At 47.9% G+C, this 22,566-nt stretch overlaps 1 protein-coding gene across 4 annotated transcripts in view; it reads right to left on the reverse strand.

Annotated features, from left to right (window-relative positions):
- ZBTB16 (zinc finger and BTB domain containing 16) overlaps positions 1-22,566 on the reverse strand; it is a 178,924-nt gene that overhangs the window by 55,632 nt on the left and 100,726 nt on the right. For all 4 annotated transcript variants that reach the window (XM_081265842.1, XM_081265844.1, XM_081265843.1 and 1 more), the window contains exon 4: positions 4,400-4,486. In XM_081265842.1, coding sequence (XP_081121968.1) covers positions 4,400-4,486 — 87 coding nt within the window. The remainder of the gene's footprint in view (positions 1-4,399; positions 4,487-22,566) is intronic.

A 22,566-nucleotide genomic window follows, 5' to 3' on the forward strand; every position in this document is an offset into this window, starting at 1 on the left:
GCAAGAGCTCAGTTTACTCAACCTATTGAGTAAACCATACATGGCATGCTGAATATCAACCACATTTTACTCAACATAAGCAGTAACTCTAGACAGCTCACTTCTCTCTGATGGCATCCCCTTCCTCCAACAGGCAGGCTCCATTCACAAGGTCTCTGGAAAAGCATAGTTCACAGACCACCATGCTCATATCCCCCACTTTCTTCAAGAACAAGGACTGTGGCTCTGTTGTCACCAGTGTTCCCAGTGTGCACCAGGCACACGGGAGGTATTCCATGTATGCCTGGGGTCAGCCTGGGAGCAGCCTGCCGGGGTTCTCACCCCTCAGACTCAACCTGCCCCTGGCTGGAGGCAGCTCTCCCTCCCCGGCTGCTGCAAATATAAGCTGGATGGACAGAATTCAGGTGTGCGGCAAAGCTGGTTCCAAAGACTCCTCAGCAGCCCCAGGTTAGTATTCTCAGCGTAGGGTTCTTGATTCCGCGAGGTCTATCAACAAGAGAACGGCTGGGACCCTGGGAGACCTTGTCCTCCCCTGACTTTCAAGACAACCAATTCTGGATCTACAGATAGGGAGACATGAGCTAGAACAGCAGCTCCTGTGTGACCTCCCCTCCCATCACCTCAGGGCAGCCCCAGGCCAGAGCCCTAATACCAGAGTCAGGAGGTGTATTCTCCACGTGTAGGAGACGTTTGTGAGGTAGAAGGACTAGAACTTAGAAATGTGGATGGCCATGATTATTCCACAGCGGACTTGTCTTCCTTCTTCCGCTCCAGGCCCTATGGTGGCCTGTCTCCAAGATGGCTGCCATGGACTCCTCTTCCCCTATAGGTTCACAGACCCACTGTGAAGGAGAGTGTAGGCTTCCACCACCTTAAATCTAGGGCTGACTTGTGACAACCTTGATCAGCAAAACACAGCAGAAGTGAAGCTGTATTTCTATAGTCACTTTCCCAGCTTTTAAGAAGGCGGTGAGCAGTGTCCACCCCCTGACTCCTGGAGCCCTGAGCTGCCGTGTAACAGGCCCCAACAACTCGGCTGTAGAGAGGCCATGTGCAGGGGCTCTGAGTCATATTTGAATAAGGCCACCGTGGACATCAGCCCAGAGGAGTTTTCAGATGATCCAGCCCCAGGCAGCCATGAGAGGACCCAAGTAAAAACCACCCAGCTGAGCCCAGTCAACTCTCAGAATTGTCTTTTAAGCTGCTGTGGAAAAGGTTGGTGACACAGCAACTGATGGCTGCAACTCTTAGCACAGGGGCCAAACTGCTCTTTTAAACACATAAATCAAGTTATGTCATTCTCCCACAGAAAGTTCTCCAATGGGGATGGGAGTGTAGCTCAGTGATAGAGCACACTTAGCATGAACAGGGCCCTGGGCTTAATCCCCAGCACCAAAAAAAAAAAAAAAAAAATTGATTAAAAAACAATCCAAGGAACTATTTTTTCTTCTTCTAAATGTTCATGTGCATGTGTGTATATGTGTGTTTATATATATATATAAACAAGTATTTATGTGTATTCTATTTCAATAAATTCACGTGTGTTTGTGTGTCTTGATATATGTTGTATGTGGCAGCCTGTGTGACCCAGTTACTTTTACTAGCATGTGACAAAGTTCACTGATATGTACATATACATAGACACACACTCATGTATCTCTATTGAGTTATGATACATGTATCATAAATACAAGTTATGCTTTTAAAATGCACAGTTCAATGAATTTTAATATATTTAGAGTTGTGCAACCATCACCATAATCAATTTTAGAACATTTTTATCACCCCCAAAAGAAATCCTGTGTTCACTAGGAGTCATCTCCCCATATACCTTCCAACACCCTCAGCCTCTGGTTACTAGTTCATTTTGGGTCTGAATGGATTTGCCTATTCTGGACATTTCATTAAATGGGAGCCATATAACATATAGCCGTTTGTGTTTAGTTTCTTTCACAGAGCATATTTTTGAGGTTCATCCATGTCATATGTAGCATGTATCAGTGCTTAATTTCTTTTCATAGCCAAATTATATTCTATTGCATGAATATAGATCACATGTTATTAGTTCTTTCATCAGTGGATGGGCACAGGGTTATTTGTATTTTTTGACCATCATGAATAATACTGCTTTGAACATTTGTGTACGTGTTTTTGTGAGGATGCGTGTTTTCATTTCTCTTGGTCGACGGGCAGGAGTGGAACTATTGGGTCATATGGCACCTCTATATTTAACTTTCTGAGGAGGTTCCAGAGGGCTCTCCAAAGTGGCTGCACCATTTTACATTCTCACTAACAATGTAGAGGGTTCTGATTTTTCCACATCCTCAATAATGCTTGCAACTATCTATATCTTTTATATGGCCACATCCTAGTGGGTGTAAAGTGGTGTCTCTCTGTGGTTTTGATCTGCATCTGCCTGATGGCTAATGGTGTGCAGCATCTTTTCATGTGCTCACTGGCCATTTGTCTGTCTTTGGAGGCTTGTTGACTCCTTTGCCCATTCTTTAATTCAGTTATTCATATTTTTATTTCAGCATCATAGTGTTCTTTATATTCTCTAGTTGTGAGTACCTTATCAGGTATATGATTTGCAAATATGTTCTCCCCCTCCAAAAGACTCTAAGCCCATGCAGAAGAAAACCCAGATTCCTTACTGGAGTTGAGAGACCTGCTTGATTTCTACACTCATCTGCCACCTCGCTCCTTGCTGTCTGCCACACTGCTCTTTGTGCTGTTGTTCCTTGAGTTTTTCAGGTACGACCCAGCCTCAGGGCTGTGGAAGGGCTTATTCCCTCTGTTTAGAATCTCTCCCCAGAAACCTTTGAGTGGCTCACTCTCTCACTTTCTGATTTTGTTAAGATGTCACTTCAAAGAGCCCTTCTTGCACCAATCTGCAGTCCCACCAGCAATGTGAGAAGTGTGCCCTTTTCCCCCACATCCTCGCCAACACTTATTATTGCTTGTATTCTTGATAACTGCCATTCTGACTGGAGTTGAGATAGTAGTTTTGATTTGCATTTCTCTAATTGCTAGAGATGTTGAACATTTTTTCATATATTTGTTAATCAATTGCATATCTTCTTCTGAGAAGTGTCTGTTCAGCTCCTTGGCCCATTTAAAATGCATTCTGCTGTCATGTATAACAAATTAGGACAAATAAATTAATGAATAATTTTTTTTAAAAGATCCCTTCTTCATGACCATTTTATTCCAAAATATTTATTTTCTCCTCCTTATTCTTCTTTGTTTTTTGTTAACACCATTTATTATAACTTGACCTGAAAGCCCAATACTGTCTCTCAGTTAGAATCCCAGCTGATGAAGAGCAGAACTGTTGAGTGTCTTCTATGTCCACACAGTGCCAAGCTCACTGTAGGAACTCAATAAATACATCCACTACTGTTCACTGAATGCTCACTCTGAGCTAAGTCCTTACACCCGGCAAAGGACTTCAAATTAAAATATCTCATTGAATCCCTCTGCTCAGAGACAGATACTATTACCACTCCACTTTTCTAACAGAAGACGAAACCCAAATTAACAGGGTTTGAGTAATTTACTCATGGTTCCACAAGTAAGAGGTCACAGAGTCACAATTAAACCCAGGTCGTCTGAATTCTGAACTCCAAGGCTCTACCACAGCTGTCCCTATTCTGAACTCTGGAAAGTCCCTTTCCCTCCTCTGAGCCCCAGTTTTCTCTTCTCTGACATGGGAATCGGGTCCTTTCTCACAGGGTTACTGAAAAATTGGCCAGGTGGGATCAAGTAAAGCACTGAGAAGGCAGCCTGGCACATATGAGTACTCAATAAATATGAGCTCTTGCAAGGATGGTGACAATGACACTGATCACAAGGATGAGATGACACTGATGCTGTGAAATTGATGCTTTGGAATCAAATAAAGCTATATTAGCTAATATTGTTCAAATACATCCTTGCGTGTAAACTGATGTCTTTTAGACGATGGCTCAACCCTCACAAAGGGGGGATCAAGAGCCACACGACTGCGGCCACACGACGGCTTCAGTGTTTCACCAGAGGGAGTGCACGAGGTTTCCTACCACTGCTCAGGGGAGGGGAGGCTCAGATCACGTCACAGACTCTCAGAGGCCTCGGCAAGAGCATCCAAGAGGCCTCAATGGTGACAGCATGAGTGACCTATGACTGCAGAGATCCGGGCCTAAGCCGTGGCAGCTGTTGTCATGGGACACAGCCACACCTGTGAACTCCTGTCCAGCCAGCCCACAGGCAAGAGTGGCTGCATGTGGCAGAGGTCCATCCTCACTCACAGCACCCCTGCAGTTGACTAGATAGCATGTGTGCTAAGGACAAGAGGCACCAAGGTACTTCACAGCCACGCACTGCACGCTGGTAGACCTGGGAACCAAAGACAACTCACCAGTGTGGGTCTGCCGGTGTGTCTCCAGGGCATCCTCCTTCGAGAACTGTGCTCCGCACTGATCACAGACGAAGGCTTTGGCACCCGCTGAAAGAAAGAAGAGGCAGTTACCACTAGAAGGACAATCCATGAGGCGGGAAAGTCCTGGGTCAAAACTGTGCAGATGGACATTAGGGGAGGGGGCTGGATACCTGTGAAGACCCTGAGCCAGGGATAATCCATGGCCCCCTCAGCCAGGCCAGATCCACCTCCAATAGGTACACCCCCCCCCCAGAAATTCCAGACGCCCTCACCTAGGGCTCTCTGAGAGAGAAGAAGAAACAAAAGCAGCATAACTAAGATAATGGAGATGGAGTCCAGGCGAGATGCCCCATGGAGAAGGAGCACTTTGAATGGCCAGTTCTGAGGGGTGGACAGCGACAAATGACACCCGGGAGGGGAAATGTGCCCTGCGGCCCTGTGATGAATGGGAAAGCAGACGTTGTTGATGCACCCACACTTGGATGTCCACAGGGACCTAGGACTCAGTATACCCAAAATGAACTCACTGTCTACTTCCAACCACGACCTGCATCTGACCGCTGAACACCCTGGGAATGGCTCACCAGTGCTTGGAGGACAGTCTAAATTCTCCCCAGGACTCACAAGGTCCTTCTTGGTGCTTGTCTTTCTGGCTCCATCCCCCTCCTCGCTCTTGCTCCCTGGAGGGGCTGCCTTCTTCCTTCCTCAGTGCTGTGCATTCTTCACGCGTCCTCTGCCACAGACATCCTTCCCCCGGCCCCTGTGCTCTGTGGTACAGCTGCAGCTCCTACTCATCCTTAGGTCTCAGCTCTGACACCCGTGCCCTCGTGTCTGGGTAAGATGACCCTTCTTTCTGCTCCTCTAGCACTTTCTATGTTCCAGGTTGTGGACCTTGCCATGCTCTGTTCTAAATGCCCATGGACCCGTGTCTTTCTCTGGCCACACTGTGAGCTCCCTGGTGGAGAGACCATGTCATCTTGTGCATGGCTGCACCTGCCTGGCACAGTGGTGACCTGTGACTGCACGTATTTGTGGAATAAACAACAGCAACTCAGTGCAACCCAATTTAATACTTTTCCTTAGAACTTTGTTATTTACAAAGTGACAAGGTCACCGTGTCAGGATGAAACGGTACCTCTTCCACCAGCTAATAGCCTTCGAGGCTCTAATACGTTCTCTTGCCCATGGGCTGAGGGTTGGCACTTTTCCTGCAAAAGGTCCTGAAGACATCTCTCTCCCATGCTTGTGGATAATCACAGTCTGCACAGGACCCTGCTGTGTCATGCCTGGAACACTGTAGGGGTCAAGGTTGGGTTGGTCTCTACACTGCCAACCGCCCTCTGACTCACCCAACAGAGGAAGGTTCCTTGAAGGCCACTTGATTCCGCACACTTCCCTAGTCATAAGGACACAGTGGCTCACAATTTGTACTGATTATAAATTCCTCTACTTGGCTTCCCTAACCTGAGCCAGTGAGCCATCTACCTCTGCAGGTAGCTTGTCCCCATGGTCCTCTCTGGCGCTGCTTGACTCTCCCTGAGTCTCTGAGCTTGAGCAATTCCCAATCTCATCCCTCTGTTTCAGCCCCATTCCATTTCAAAGCCAGAGTATGCATGCACCAGGCATTGCAGCTGATCTCCATTCTGACCTGTCCACTTTGTTCCTTTTAACATGTCTGAGCACTTCTTGAAGTGTGCCTGTGGGTTTATTTAGGCATAAAAGTCTCGTTGGAGCCAGAACTACTTTTTACACAAAGCTAGAGCCCCTAGTGCTATTTTCTCACCCCTTCCAATTTCCCAAGGCTTTAATACATAGCAGGTATGTATGTACGCTGAGTGCTTAGTGTACATCATTTCATGTAATCCTAACAAGAACCAAAGTACCTATTATTATAACCCCCACTTAGCATATGAGTAAACAAGCTCAGAGAGGGTAAGTACTTTGCCCAGTGTCACACAGTGGGTAATAGAAGAGGTGAATTCAAATCCAGGCAGCCTGACTTCAGAGCCTTCGCTCTTAATCCCTGAATCTTTAGCCTCCTTAGATAGAATTCCATCTGAAAAGATGCTTTAAGGATAAGAAGGTGAAGTCTGGGCTCCCTTCCCTCAACTTGAAAAAAAAATGGAAAACAAGTCTGTCCATTTTATCCACCAGGGCTTTGTATAATGTTTCCTAAAAGTTTAACAACTTTTTCCTTAGAGTATTAGCATATACTTAAGAAATTTAAACTCAAAATACAAAGGCTTAAATTAAACACCCAGTAAAACCAGTAGCAAGTATGAGGATGAGGACGCTAACCTTGTCTATATTCCAAATGATGAGCTGGTGAGACTCTAGTAGGTGCTCAATAAATAGGAGTGACTGACTAAATAAATGAATGATAAAGCACCTCAGGGGAGAAATGAAATTGCTTTTCGTGGAGAGTTAAAAATAAATATCATCATTTGTCTTAGGTGGCTGGGGTTGAGTTTCACCTGGAGGCAGGGAGAATTCCACAATGACCTCTGGGTGTCCCTTCGAGCTGCAGGATATCCTTAGGCCAAGCACCTGGTACATGGCTTAGAGAGCTTTGAAAAAGCAGCCAAGAAAATACCTTCCGGTGAGGCCAGCAAAGCCTTGTCTGTGTGTTCACAGAGGCAGCAGCCGGCACGGCTTTCATCCATGTACGCAGGAAATATAGAAAAGTGCCTCAAAGAGCAGCGCAGGCCAGGATGGGGAATCTGGGCTGGATGAAGCCACAGCGCGCTCACAGTGAGCAACTCCCCCTAGTCCTAAATCATTAGCCGTCAATGATTTTCTGTGGATCTGTAAGGGATCTGATTTTAATTGCATTTCTTTCTTTGGTTCTATCTGTTCTCACGGCTCCCTCCACAAGACTGGCGGGGAGGGCGCCTCCTGGGCTTGGCCGTCGTTGGCCGTCTGTGCTGGAGCCCTGTGACCAAGTGAGGAGCCTGACCGTGCGCAGGCTTCAAGGGATGTGGTGTGCAGCCGTTCTTAGAAACAGCCATCCCTGTGGGTTGTAGTAGCGTCTCACTTTAATGGCTGAGAAGTAGAGACAAAGGGAGCGGGGAGCAGGTGTGGGGGGGAGCAGGTAGGAAATGAAGGGCGGATGTGTACCACCAGACAAGTTCAGATGAAGATAAAGACAGATGAGCACGCTGATCTAGTGAAGGCTGCTGGCTGACCGCATCTGGTTGCCTTCAATGTCCTCCCACCCCACCCCACCCCACCCCACCCCATGTGCTGAAGTCGTGGAACGGAGCTCAGCGTGTGAAAGTCCCTGTCCTCGGGGACCCTGGGTCAGGCTCTCCGTTACATAGACACCACAGACATCAGTTCCCACTGCCAGCCTCATTTATGAAGCCCCAAAACTCTTGCTACCCCTGCCCAGAGACACTCTGACCCCCCAACTCTCCAGGGTAAGCCAAAGAGCAAAGAAGCGGGCTGAGTGTGCCAGACAAAATCCCGAAATCCACTCTCCCGGGGAGGCTTGTGCCTTTAAATTGTCTCTGTAATGGCTGGCTCAGAGGCAGAAATATTTGGCAGCCCTGAAATTAAAAGTGATAAATTTCCTCGCCAAGCTTTGATCGATAATAGAGGCCTCATCTGTTAATCAATAAGACAGTCTCTGCCTGTTTACTGTGCATATGTTGTTCGCTGCTGCCTTCAGTATGATGTCAGGTTTGCATTCAAAGCAACTCAAGTGTGTATAAACCACATGGCTATTCCCAAAATGCATTACGGTGACATCATTCCGCCCCTAATACATTTATAAAGCATCAATGGAGGGGCGTGGGGGAGGGGGGGTGGTCATGCCAGTTGAACACTACGGGTGCATATGGACCTAGCAGCAGCATTCACCCCCACGAAATTTCCTGGGGTTCAACCCAGAGCAGGGGGAACCGGAGGGACAGGATCACCACATCCTTCCTACACACAGAGGATGCCCATGAAGTACATGCCAGGAGGTGGCTTAGCGTAAAGAAACAAAAGAGATGGAATCTCTGCCCTCATGGAGCTTATGTTCAAGAGGGAAAGGCAGATTTTTTTTTTTAAAGCAGGTCTATGTAAAACAGGCCAGGTGGTAAGAAATGATAAAAAGAGAAATAAATTAAGCAGAAAGGGATGGAGTGCCAGGGCTGTCATTTTGTGCAGGGAGGCCAGGGAAGGTGTTGTGGTGACTGGCATCTGAATGGAGAACCAGAGGAGGCTGTGGGATGTCCATGAAGGGCAGGGAACAGCAGGGCGGCTGGACGGATGGCATGGAGTTGGTGAGGGAGAGTGGAGACCCAGCAAGAAATGTATGGACTGCAGGGAGAGACGTGAAACAGCAGAAGGCAACAGCAGGAAGACAGAGAGAGCTGGTCCCACGCTATCTTTCCTATCAACCACAGACCTGTGAACCAAGAAGAGAACTGCTTGACCTAGAGTCAGCAGAAAGGGGTGCCAGGCCTGAGTCGGCCACTCACTGCTGCAGACATCACACAAGCCATGGTGCCTCAGTGAACCTGCCTCCCAGTCTGTAGAATGGGGATGATCCAACCTGCACTGAGGCTGCTGTGAGGCTGGTTGGTGGGAGATAATGGGTGGTAATAAACACAGAACTCATTCTCAGCCACAGAATAGGCTCCGATGCAAGAGATCATTGAGACTATTTATAACTCAGGAGGTGGTGGAGTGTGGCTGAGAGCTCAGGATGCAGGTCAAGAGAGCAAAGAGTCCAAATGCCAACACAGTCAGCCACCAACTGTGACCTCGAACAATCTGCGAAACCTCAGTGCACATGTCACCTCATCTGTAAAATGGGAACAACAAAAGCAGGTCCCTCTAAGGACTGTGACCAGTGGGTTAAGCACTCAGCCTAGGTCCAGTGGCAAGATACACAGAACCTACAGAAAGTAGCTACCATCATCACTGGTCATTATTCCTTTAAAGAAGAACTCCCATTGCACAATTAGAGTATGATTGGTTTTACTGAAATTCGATGCACAGTTATTCGGAGACCATTTATCTTGTACAAAGGGAGTCTAACATTTGTAAAGACGCATGCCACCATGTGCACACACCCGAACCATCCCTTGTCCCTCTGATTTAAAGGTGAATGATTGTTCTGTCAGGGGGAGCAAAAAAAATCTGTCCTAGGACCAATACATCAGCATCAGCAGCTATTTCACTAACCCAGCTCAGAAATTCTGCCAGACAAGCCCCTAGAATCGCACTCACCAGCCCTGTGCTTCCAGGTTCTTTTCTGTCTTCCCGAAGACTGTAAGCTGTGTGCAGGCAGCTCCCATATGTCCTGGGCTCCGCTGACCCCCCAGGGCCCTGTGCCTGGCATGCACAGGGGTGCACTGAATTATTGTTGAAGAAACCCTCAGGCAGGTTCCTGAGTGCAGAACTGGCCTGAGAAGAGGGCAGTGGCCATTCAGGGCACTGCCACGCTGTCCCCTAGGGGGTGGCAGAGTCCTTATTCTGCATACTCTGGCTTCTCTGCTGCCCCTTTGAAAACTCAAGGACATGGTCACTGGCTAGAGCTCAGGAAGTTCAAGGGAGAAAAAGAGGAAAGGTTAGAAAGTGGGGGTGTCTGCTTCCCCTGGAGCAAGACCTCAACCCAGCCACCCAACGTCTCCCCTAGCAAGAAACAGACAAGTCCTCGCTCCAGGACACTCAGTGAGCTTCCTGTCCTTTGGCAGACCTGGGGAGGCCAGGCTGGATCCTCTGTTGACTGGCAGTGATTTGCAGGGAGAGGTCCCCTTCCCCAGCCTCTCCTTAAGTTCATCTGGGAGTTAGTGAACCCAGTTGTTAAAGAAACAGACAGACAGCCTTGCCCCTGCCAGACCCCCAGGGACCCTGCAGATGTGGGCTCAGGGATGCTGTAACACCACTCTTGAGGGGAACAGGAATGTCTGACCATTCCAAATTTACCAGACCTCTACTTTCTTTGATTTGCTGGCACCTTCAAAAGATGGGACTAGCGGACACAGAAGGGTTCAAGGGCTCAAAGCAGGTAAAGGTGGGTAGATACACAGAAGCAATAAACAGAGACAAGATGAGACTCCACAGTCCCACTAAGGCTGGAGCTGGTCTGAGGCCTCCAGGTTTGTGGGGGCTCCGCAACTCCCTGACTCCCAGGAATCAGAGGGATGGGCCAGGAAGACATTTGCAAAAGCATAAAGCTTTATCTAAATGCCAGGATGCCAGTGACAACAGAGATGAAAGCCCATAAAAGCTACCACCAGCTCCCCACAGCTGTGCCCCTTCCTTGGCCCTCTCCCTTGGCAAAGCACAGAGCCTTCCCTCCCCTGCCTGTATTCCTAAACAGAAATGGGCTGGGGGGGTCCCAAACATGTAGACAGTGCTAGATACAATCAGATGTGGGGCAGTGTACCTCTGAAGGATGCAAGGCAGGAGCCAATGTAAGAAGGAAAAAAATTCAAAAATCCCTCTCTCTCCTAACCTCCCCCGCCCCTAGGCTAATAATAATTTTTTAAAAAAAGAGGAACCACTGAAAAAAACACCTAGTGTTTGCCAGCATCGAATGTTGAGTGGTGTGTCCTTTTTTTTTTTTAATTCCTTGAGATTTTAAAATAAACATCTTGAATGTTCTGATGAGATATGCATGCCTGCTTACATAAGGAAGTACAGAGTGTACCAAAACAGCAGACCCAAAAAAAGCATGAGCTGTCAGAACAATGAGTACAGACGCGGGGCATTTTACAACAGGCCACGGTGTACAGTTTTATTTACAGTACCTCTTATCAGACGGAGAACAGCACACGGGCTGCCAATTCCAAAGGCCAGCACTGTGTGTTCCTTCCCTCAAGGAGATGTGTACTCCCAGAGAGGAGCTGCAGGCATGCTTGCGTTCTCTCTCTCTCTCTCTCTCTCTCTCTCTCTCTCTCTCTCTCTCTCTCCCTCACTGGCTCTCCCTCTCACTCTGTTTCTCCCTTATCAACAAAAAGAAAAACCACGACAGAACCAGAGGTTCTGAAAGGGACACCGATTCAGGAAAGAGGGAAAGGGGATACAGGTGAGCGGATGCCAGCTGAATGGGAAACCAGCAGTCCTATGGGCCAGCCCAGGGAGTGTCCAAGGGGAGCTCTCATGGACATTACCATGGGGCCACTGGCCTTTCTGCAGGACTGGAGGTGAATGAACCACTAAGACAGGGCCCCAAATCAAAGACAGGGTGGAGAAAGCCACCCGGAAAGCCTGGCAGGCTGAGCCGCAGAGATAGGGGATCAGCTGGGGTGGAGGGTGACTCCCTTCCAGATGTCTGGAAGTCAACTTCCTATCACTGACCTGTTAAATGCCTGATCCCTCCCATGTGACTCCACATCCACTCTGCAGAAGAGGAGACTTGGGCTGGGTCAAGGAGAAGGCTGAGCGTCTATGTCTGAGAGAACATTTCTCCTCCTACTCAATAAATGTCATATTATAGGAGCAGCAGTACTACCGTGGTGCCTGGTGCTCTTGGCTTCATAGGGGTCCTGTAAGTCCCCCTCTCAGGTCTCACAGGGTGTCTACCTTGTCCCTTGTCCCTCCAATGCTAATTCTCCACCAGAGAGGTTTGGAAAGCTCCTTGTTTATGGCTCCTAGCATCTGCAGGTAATCCAATAGGTTTTGAAATGCAGCCCGCAGCCAGTGCAAACACACACACACCCAGTGTAAAGCTGCACAAGTCAAGTCCTTAACAACGTGCTCTCTGGGATCAGACAAAGCTGGGTTCAGGTTCTGATTCCACCATTTCTAGCTAACACTCTGGGCAACTGATCTTCTTTTCTGGACCCGTTCCTTCACCTGTAAAGTTGGGTTCAGGGTGTTTGCATCTCACACAATTGGTTGAGTGATGATTAATTTAAACCCTCTCTCCCTCTCCCTGCCCGCCTCTTGTCATTAACATCTGACTTGGCACGCGGTAACTGCTCAGTATATGCTCATTGTCACGGACATCAACATTGTCCTTATTGCTATTTTATTACCCAATGTCAATATATGAGACACACATGAGTATTGTATGAATGTACAACACTTGAGATAGTCTTACCATCCCAGTCAAAGCACCAAGACAAATTAAAAAAAAAAAAAAAAAAGGAGCCTAGATACCCACTCTGACAAGTCTTCATTGGGCAGATTTCCCCTGGGTTGTGAGACCTATGGAAAGGCGATGCCTCTCAAGACTATGCCCAAGAAGCCCCAATACAAACCAAAAGCTACAAGGAAAGACAGGATCAGCTTCCTCTTCCCTGGGTGTTAAGGAGAAGGCATCTCTGCTCTGATCTTCACTCATGGCCAAATCTTTCTTTTCTTTTTCTTTTTTTTTAGTGGTACTGGACATTGAACCTAGAGGTTCTCTACCACTGAACTACATCCCCAGCTCTTTTGATTTTTTAATTTGGAGACAAGTTCTGGCTCAGCTGTTGAGAGTCTCACTAAGTTGCCTAGGCTGGCCTCCAACTTGCCATCTTTCTGCCTCAGCCTCCAGAGTGGCTGGGATAAAAGGCCTGTTGAGCCTTTGTCACTCATGGCCAATGTTTATTTTTTAATTTTTATTCGTTCTTTTTATATATACATGACAGTAAAATGTATTTTGACATATCATACATACATGGGGTATAACGTCCCACTTTTGTGGCTGTACATGATGTCGGTTACACTGGTCCTGTGTTCACATATGAGCACAGGAAAGTTATGTCTGTCACTGCCAATCTTTAACAGCCATCATTATCTTTCTATTGCTACCCAAAAGGTAAGGAGTGAAATCCCATTTAAGGTGAATTATTTTATTTTTAAGGTGAATTATTTTACAAGTATAATGGTAAATTTACTGTAGTTAAAAACAAACAAACCAACCAGTTCCCAAATCTTCCTGAAGTTTACTACTGACCTGATCTGCAGACTCACCTGGCCATGGCTTCCAACCCCTTTCTTCTCCTGGCAACTTCATGACTGAGAAGTCATAGTACCATAGCAATCACAATTTTTGCAAGGGCCCAGACATCTGTCCTACCAAAGGGACGTCAGCCCTTGCCATTAAGGGGCCAGACTTACTTCCAGACAAGCCACGCCAACTGGGAGATCTCCCCACACTAAACACCAGGCCTCCTGAACTCACGTCCTACAGTGGCTAGTGGTCAGACACGGCTTTGGGGTGGTTTTTCTTATTGGCAATATGGTCTCAGCATCAATTCTGTAGCTTCACATGCCTCTTTAAAAGGGGTTATTAATCCTTATATGACGGTTTCCGCAAGAACCAACATGAACTACCTGGCACACAGTAGGTTCTCAGTCACTATGGTGATTACAAATGAAGTTCACTTCCTCAAGATGATGAGCTCCAGGAGGTCAGCCTCTGGCCAAAGCCTCCAGAAAACTCTAGCCCATAATATTTTTAGCCCCAGAGCTCCTGGGGGAACGCCCACCTGCAAGGAGCAAATGACCTGAGTGGGTAAGACACCACTTCTGAGTCTCTCATATGCATAACCCACTGCTTGGGAGGGAAGAGGAGGCCCATCACTCTGAGATGAGCCAGTGTGAGTCACTGCTCAAGGACAAACCTGCTGGCCCTGAGCACCTAAGATATACCAAAACACCACAAAGAGAAATGGATTCAGGGTTCAACTGTCACTGCCTGAGCTGTGTGACCTTGGATAAGCCTCTTTATCTCTTCATCTGTAAATGACCAGTTTTAAACCGGGGACGTTTCTAAGGGAGAAAAGATGAATGGGTGCTGTATGAGAAGAAGCCAGAGTTCATGGCAAAGAAAGCTCAATGTGTCCAGAAAAGGGAGCTCAAAGGCTATAACCCTTGGTGATGGCAAGGTACTGGCTGGATCAAGCCAAGGCTGGGTGCCCCAGTTCACCCCGGTTGAGCCTTCTCTAGGGAATACTTTATCAGGCGAGCAAAACGGAACAGAGAGTCCAGCCGCTGGGATAATCATTAGCCAGAGTCAGGCTGAGCCAATGAGGCTACACCGAGGCTGACCCCTGAGTGCCAGGGACACCTAGGTTTCTAGTGGTCACAGCTTTGTTTTGTTTAAGGGAGACGGCCAGCTCGGCAATCTCAGCATTTATAAGATTTTAGGTTAAAAAAAATAGAGAAATGAATGAAAGTGGGGAGTTGAGCCATGATTTTTTGGGACACCTGCTCAAATCCTGGAAACTGGCAATCATCCTCCTCCCTGGCCCCCACTCGGGGGTTCCCAGGTGAGAGATTCAGCATGATAAGAGGGATTTCCTCCGGCTCTGAATCAGCTGCCCCAAAGCCCCAAAGCCCCAAAGCCCCACGTGTTACCTCTCCTCTTTAAATACCCTTCTCCTTTCTTCTGAAGCAACTTAGAGCACTATCAGAATCTGTACCCCCAATCTGGAATGGAGGGGAGTTACATGTGTGTGAATGTGCACACACGCACGCGCGCGCGCACACACACACACACACACACCTGAATGCACATGTCCCACTCCCAGATAAGACCTTCAATGCTGCTTGGACAACAGAATAAAAAAAACCTGAACCTCCCCAAGGGGTAATGCCAGAGTCAAAGCCCTGCCTAACCCACACAATGCCAAGCTGATGCCAGCCACTGCCATGGTCCCCCATCATCCTGATACTCCCTCCCACTAAATGTTTACTAGAGGTATTTTCAGAGGGAAGAGAGGGAAGCCTTCCTCAGCCTTTCGAGCACTCTGGCCCTCCCTTCCTTTTTCCACACTGGCTCCTTCCTCCCTCCTTCCTTCCTCACTGAGGAGTACTCAGGGTTCTCTCAGTGTTCAGATCTCTTTGGGATCTCTGTATTGATAATTTCCCATCCCCTTTCTTCCCAGATTTTCCCCATTCCCTCCCTATTCCTAGCATCTCTCTCCAAAGCCACTTGCAACTGTCTTTTTGGTATGTGTGTGTTTTGCATGTTTTTAAGTTAAATACCCTTAGGAATCGTACTTGAACAAATGGTAAGATCCAAAGGCTTTCTGAAGGTTTCAAATGCTGCCGCAGGCATCAGAACCACTGCATTCTTCAAGAAACCAGTTGGCAGGGCTTTGCATGCGGGTATCTGTTGACCATTCCCTTGGCTATGAGCTGACCTGCCCTGCAGGCAAGGTCTCCTTCAAGTTGCCTCAAGAGCATCAGCAGTTTAACCTCTCTGAGTGTTATTTTCCTCACCTATTAAAAAGATGGTGCTACATCCCTCCTACCCTGAAAGCAGGACTTTGAAGTTGCCCAACTCCAAGGGTGCCACTCATTTATAAAGGGGACCACAAGGTTATTGGGAAGTTTAAATGAGAAGATGCATGGGAAGGTGTCCAGCACTGTACTTGGCACCAGCCCCTGCCCAGTAACAACCCTCTCCTCTCCCCTCAGGATCCTATGGGTCCAGCAAAGGCTGTCCTGCAGTGGGCATCAATAATACAAGCTGCTGCAATCACAGTGAGAATATTAGTCACTGACACCTACTGCACATTTATTATGAAACAAGCAGCTATGCTAACTACTTAAAATGTAATATACAACAATTCAGACCTTTTGCAACTCTAAGATTATCCCCATTTTAAAGATGTGAAAATGGAGGTTTAAAAAGCTTAGTTCACTTGTTCAAGGTCTTATTGCTGGCAAGAGCCAGAGAAAATGAAACTAACTTCAACCAGGGTGGCAGCATGGGAAGCCCACCTAATCATATAAGTTATAGAAGGATCTTGGATCATATAAGACCTTAAAGCATGAGAAGCTCCTACCTAGTAAGGGGAACAGAAAAAAGGTACCAAAGGCAATGTGCTCAAGGCCTCTGCTCTTCTCCACACTCCAGCTCACCACTTGAAACCAGGAGACCTCCTCCATGAGCTTCTTCATTTCACCCCCTCTTCTCTTCACCATGGTCCACCAGAGAGAACCTGGCAGCAGTTGGCTCTTCTAGAGCTAGCTCTGCAGAGGACTTCAGTGTTTTTCTACGGTCCTACTTTCCTTGGCCTCAATTTCTCCATCTGCAAAATGGACATCAAATTCCTAGCCCCTCTCTATAGTCTAAAGCTATTATAGAGAGGAATGGGCTCAAAGACATGAAAGCATGCGGGGGGTGCTTTACAGAGGAAAAGGTGTCACTGATCATTGAGACTGACTTAAAACAAAACCCCAATTAGGCAGACCCCTCCAGACTGGAAGCCCTCGACCAGCATTTTCCTTTCAGCTTCTAAGGGAGCAAGATGTTCTATCCTAACAACTGTGTTCACTGAAAGTAGAAAAATGGACTCTCACTATGAACGACAGCACACTTCGAAGTCTGAAACAGACAAGGTTGTCTTGGTTGACCTTCAGTTAACCCAGAAGTCCTTTTTTTTTTTAAAAGAGAGAGAGAGAGAGAGAGAGAGAGAGAGAGAGAGAGAGAGAATTTTTTAATATTTATTTTTTAGTTTTCGGTGGACACAACATCTTTGTTTGTATGTGGTGCTGAGGATGGAACCCGGTCCACATTCATGCCAGGCGAGCTCGCTACAGCTTGAGCCACATCCCCAGCCCCCCCCTCAAATCCTTTTATTACACCCCCCCGAGCATCTTGGTTGTCCAAAGATTTGCAGAGAAGACCCTCACTCTTGGCTCTGAGGGTCTCTTCCCTTCTCCCCTTTGCTCTGCATGTGCCCCTGATAATTTCCCCTTTACTCACCGCCCTAACCAAACCCCTTCCCCCAGAATACCAGGTGAATTTAGTGAGTTTTGGCTGAATATGTACATTTTAGGCCCAGGTATCCATTCTAAACTTTGGAGTTGTCAGTTACTTTAAGTTCATTCACACACACACACACACACACACACACACACACAGAGCCTGGAGGATTCTTCAAACCAAGGGAGCTGAGGTGGACCCGTGGCTTCCATTACGATTGCTCACTTGAGGATAGCTGGGAAAGAGGCCCCACCACCTGCCTCACCCATCACCACACCCACCACCCCATCTCAGACCCAACACCCAGGGGACTGCCACCCTCTCTCCCCCTTCCTCGGGTCCCTCAGTGGCACCTCGAGGTTGCCAGTCTCTCCAGGCCTGCTGTGGCTTTCAGAAAACAGAGCATGTCTATTTTTAGCCTTCTCAGCCTAATAATACTCCCCAACACCCATTCAGCTTAATCACTTTATTGAGGACAAGAAGCGGGCTCTCCAGCCCCAGTGCTTCTGATGTTAGGAAGTAGTAAAATGTTCAAACCGGTTAAAAATGACACTCATTGGCTTGCCTTTGGTGTTTCTGAAACCTTAATTGTGGCTCAGGCCATGGATCTAAAGAACCTTGCAGGCTTCCGAGTCTGGCTGTCTCACCCCCTGCACCATAATTGAGGTGTTACATTACAACTGCAGCACTGACATTTCCAGGCTCAGAATTCAGAAGCCTGAAGGCGCCACACTTTTCCAAACAGAAATATTGCCTATCATAATTAATGCCCATCTCTCCGCTGGGGGAAGAAACAAACGCCACCGGCCTTTTCTGGTTTGCCCTATGCAAAAGGTCCAGGTGGGGTGACTATTCCTAGGTGAAGCCCACAGCATTATTAAAGTGCTTTGATAACTAAAATGACATCGGATTGCTGCTTGAAAACAGAATGGTTTGTTTGGTGTAATTAGAGGACCTGTGAATTTGGTGTGTGCAGAAAATAGACTGTTGGCAGCTCTTCTACATGCACCTTTGAGACCGTGACTTCCAGAGGGTCGGGTGGGCATCTGCAGGCATGCACTCTGTACCACATGAACCTCAGGCTGGGAGAAGTGGGCAGCTTGGAAAGAGGCTGGAAACAACTTTGCCTCTGAGGTTAAGACCAGGGGCTTCCGGTCAGGTATCCCTGGAAGCCCAGCCTGACCCTGCCTCTTTACTTGCTGGCTGATGCGGGGGCAAGTAAACACAGTTTCTGTCTGCAAACTGGACGTAATGAGAGTACCAGTTCGAGTGGGTCTTGTGAGGATCCAGGGAGATAATGGAGTAAAAGCACCTCACACCACAGGCCCTCAGTACACGTTAGCTGTCATTATCATTGTCATCTTTGTTCTCCTTCTTTCTACCATGTATTCCTGAGATAATAGGAGTGAACAGTAGAAAGGGAATTTGAAATTTAAAAAAAAAAAATTCATTTACATTAGTATTTTCAAAGCATATTACCAAAGATTTGAATGAGGAAACCCACAAAATTCTGATAAAATATATACTGTTGATATGAATAAACTTATTCTAAAGTTTATGTGAAGAAGTAAAAGATCCATAATAGTTATCTAAGTATTATGGGAGAAGCATTAAGTTAAAGAACTCTTTGACATCATGACTCTTTGGGGGAAAAAAAAAAGGAATCTGGGTATCAAAATGGTAACTGTAGCCAGTTCTGTGCAACTTCAAGACATCCTAGGGAGTGTGGTGGGAAACTCCTATGGACTCCCAGTGGTCACAAGAGTCTGTCCCAATCCAGGTGTTTTGAATGGATGACTTCTCAGGTCCCGTCAAGCTGAGCAAGCTACAGCTGGTCCTAGGCCTGGAAACTCACCTGGATGAGGCTCTGCGCATTACCAGGCAGCTTCCCTGTGCGCTCCTTCCCATCTCTTTCCTTCTCAGGCCGGTGCTTGAAGCACTTTCATAAACGTCCTGTTCTTCGGAAGGCAGAGGCGAATGCCTCATTAACTTTCTTAGCTAATTTTACAATTTAACCAAATACCACATTCCTTCCTTGATTCAGCCAGCCTCTGACTGTGACAAACTTATAACTATGAGATGGAAGAACCATTCAGCTCAGGCCAGAGACTGGAGGTAAAGGCCTGAACACTACAGTGGGAGATCTGGAGAAGAGCAAAAAATAAAAGGCTCACATTTGCTTAACACGGCTCTGCACATGCCCCCAGAGCAGAATTCAAGTCTGTGCAGGGCTGAGAAGTGAGGCAAGAAAGTCAGGCTTGCCATGTGGTGTCAGAAAGATAGAGTGCTCTGGTGACAGTGACTCTTTCTGTCACTCAGAGGAGACAGGGGCTATATCAGGAAGCACAGTTACATGCTGTCCTCTAGGGGCGGGGTATGATTCAACACTGATGGGAAGCAACAGAGGTGAGGTAGGGCCACCCAGAGGACATGCTCAGCTTGGCCATGCCCCAGGGTCCCTTCCAAAGAGCAGTGGAAGGTCATTCTCAGCCTAGGCCTCACAAGTGGCAGTTGTAGGCTCCTACCTCCTATGATTCCAGGTAGAGGTGGTATCCAGTGGGAAGATGGCATATGTAAAGAAGCATCACCATCAAGAATCCTACAAGACAGAAAAGACCCTAGGGGTTGTCCTATTTATATCGGCTTGCATCTTGCCCACCCAGGTTGGACAGAAACCCATAGAGATAGAGGTAATCCAGCTCATGATCTGCAGCCAGGTCCTGCCCTCAGAGCTTAGGAAAGACTCTACCCTGAGTCCCCTTGCTTCCTGGTCAGGCCCAAAGCCCACACCTGTCCATCTGAGTCCTTGATTCCAGGAAGTATGACTCCAGATCCCAAACCCCAATGAAAGCAAAAATGGTCCCCAGCAGGGCTCTTTCAGATGTGCTGGGCTGTTCAGGCAGTAATCCCCAAGGGACACCTGCCTGCCCAAAAAATCTGGTCCCTGGGCCTTTGTCTATGCCGGGCTCATTTAAAGAAGACCCACAGAAGAAGATTCCAGCAAATCAAAAAGTCTCAGGGTGTCTCTCCTTACCTGGAGTTACCTTGTTACCCAAACGACTGTGGCCTTGCATAATTACTCCAACAAAATCAGCCGCCAATGAGCTCCCGTGCTCAATTAGCTTATAATAGTCAGCCAGAGAGCTGCGAGGTTTAATGCACCTACCCCAGAAGGCTTTTTATCCCAACTACCTAATGAAAAGTTTAGAACTTGATATTTTTTTTTCTTCTTTTCTTTGGCAAGCCAAAAGAATTCCAATCAAAATGGGCCTGGCTGGGGGAGGGAGGAGAGAGCCCATTAGCTCCTGGGGAAAAGTCTAGAAGAGGTGTCTGTGCCAGGCTGAATCTTAGGAAGAGCCAACTCCCCACAGAAGCCCTTGGGCCTCCCTCTGTCCTCCTCTAGGGGACAGCCAGCCCACATCCACTAATGGCACACATAGGGTGTTCCCTTCATGGTCAAGGAAGAAGGCTGGGGCCCTGGGGACCTCAGCTATGACAATGCTCACAGTTGCTCCCCTCACTCCAGGGGGCTTGAGTCCTTGACTCACCAAGGGCAGCCCTCCAGTGCTGTTTTGTAGAGCTCTGGGCACTCATAACAAATTTTCGGTTCATCACATCCTAGATGAGAAACTTATCATTTGGGGGCTCTGTAACCAATTGTAAGCCTTGCTTTCCCTTGTGGGCTTGTGTGCCTGAGGTGGCCATTTTCATTTTAAGGGAAAGTTTCTCAACCTGGGAGCCAGGAGGGTTATGTTTTTGGAGATCTCAGGACCCTTAGGTACAAGAAACTGGGCCTCTGAAGATGATTGTGAGCAGAGGAGGAAGAGGAGGAAAGACATCCACCTGGGTGGTTCTAGGTCACAGAAGTTCTTGCTTCCTTTTGCCCAGAAAAATAGGCATCTTCCACTGTGGAGCTCCTTCTGGACATCCCACCAGGAAAGCCCCCACCGAAATCCCACGAAACTCCTTCCTGAAGCCTTTCCTCATCTCCCTGGTCCGTGGAGATTCTCCCTGCTCTGAACTCCTCTGTTTCCCACTCGTCCCCTTGTGGGAACAGTGAGCTTCCTTGGCCAGGGGGCTCATGTCATCTTTCAGCCACCATCAACAACTTGTGGGTAAGGACGGCAGCTTCAACTCTGCCCTTCTAGGCTCTGCAGGCCACTGGACCCCACTTTGGTTGCTGACTGATGAACTAATTCAAGAACAATTTTCCCCCACAAGAGAGCCACGTGTGTGACCCAGAAGAGTCAGTGAAGTTTCTCCACTGCCCAACCTTTGCCATCTGGTTTCCTTTGGGCTGAGGTTTCACTTCCCAGAGAAGGTTCCTTCATCCCCAGAGTGTGCTAGGGAAGATGAGCTTGTCAGAGAACAGACATAACTGGCCTCCTGATGAGTGATCTGAAAGGTCAGGGAGGCCACCGTCTTCCTAACAAATCACACTCCAAGATGCTAGCAGTCTACAGAGCTAGTAACTACCCAAGTGGTCCCAGCTCCCACATTTTTGGGCTGCAGCACAGGTCAGTTGCCCCTTCCACTCCCGATCCCAGGGTCCCTTTCCTAGGAGCAAAGCACCCAGCTGAGTGACCATGCAAGAGGGGCCACCCGCAACTCTGTCTTCCTGTCCCTCCTGCTGTGGGGCATAGTCCAGGTGAGGAAGAGCAGGAGGCAAGATGTAGCCAAGCTCTCCCTGGGTGGGACAGCCACATACTGATCCACAGACCCTCCAACCATGCTCCCAGAGCTATCCTCCCCACAGTCCTGCAAGTCAATACAGAGAAGTAATGGCCACAATTCAGCAACCACTGGACATATGCTGCTCTGGCAGAACAGGGAGAGGCTAATAAACCAAACCTTCTCCTGGTGGCCAGGTGTGCTGGCTTGTGCTGTACTGTGCAGACCCTGCCTCCAAACCCCTGGAGACATGACCTTCCTGATCTCAGCTCCCTGGTCTCTAAGACATCGGTTAGTTCTACAAACAGAAAAGCAGGAATTTAGGCACTCAAATAGAATGAGGCCAGGGGCCAAGTACAGAAGTATATATAGCAGAAAAACAAGGGGGGACAGGTAGGGAGAGAGATCTGGATTTGAATCCAGTCTGCAACCTCTGGCTGTCTGCTCTTAGGCAAGTTCATTTTTTAAGCCTTAGTGTCCTCATCTGCAAAATGGAGTTAGCATATTCACCTTCCAAGGCCAATGTCGGCTTAAGTGAGATGAGATGTACAGAACACCAATGCTCCGATGTGCCTGGAACGCAGCAGGTATTCGATAAATATCAAATGTCTTTCCTTCGCCCCACCATCCATCCAGAGTCATTCATTTATTCGACAGATAGTTACTGAGATCCCGCTATGATGTGGCTGTGGGGATGCAACAGAGCATGCTACTAATAAGGCCCCTGCCTCCCTTCCTGCCTCCTTATCCAGACTGCTGACTCCCAGGGCTAGAGGAAGCCAGGGAGCCCCTCAGCTCTATCCCTTTCCATTGACCCATTCACCCA

This window comes from Spermophilus citellus (assembly GCF_964194105.1).
Source record: "Spermophilus citellus genome assembly, chromosome: 2".
Lineage (NCBI taxonomy): Eukaryota > Metazoa > Chordata > Mammalia > Rodentia > Sciuridae > Spermophilus > Spermophilus citellus.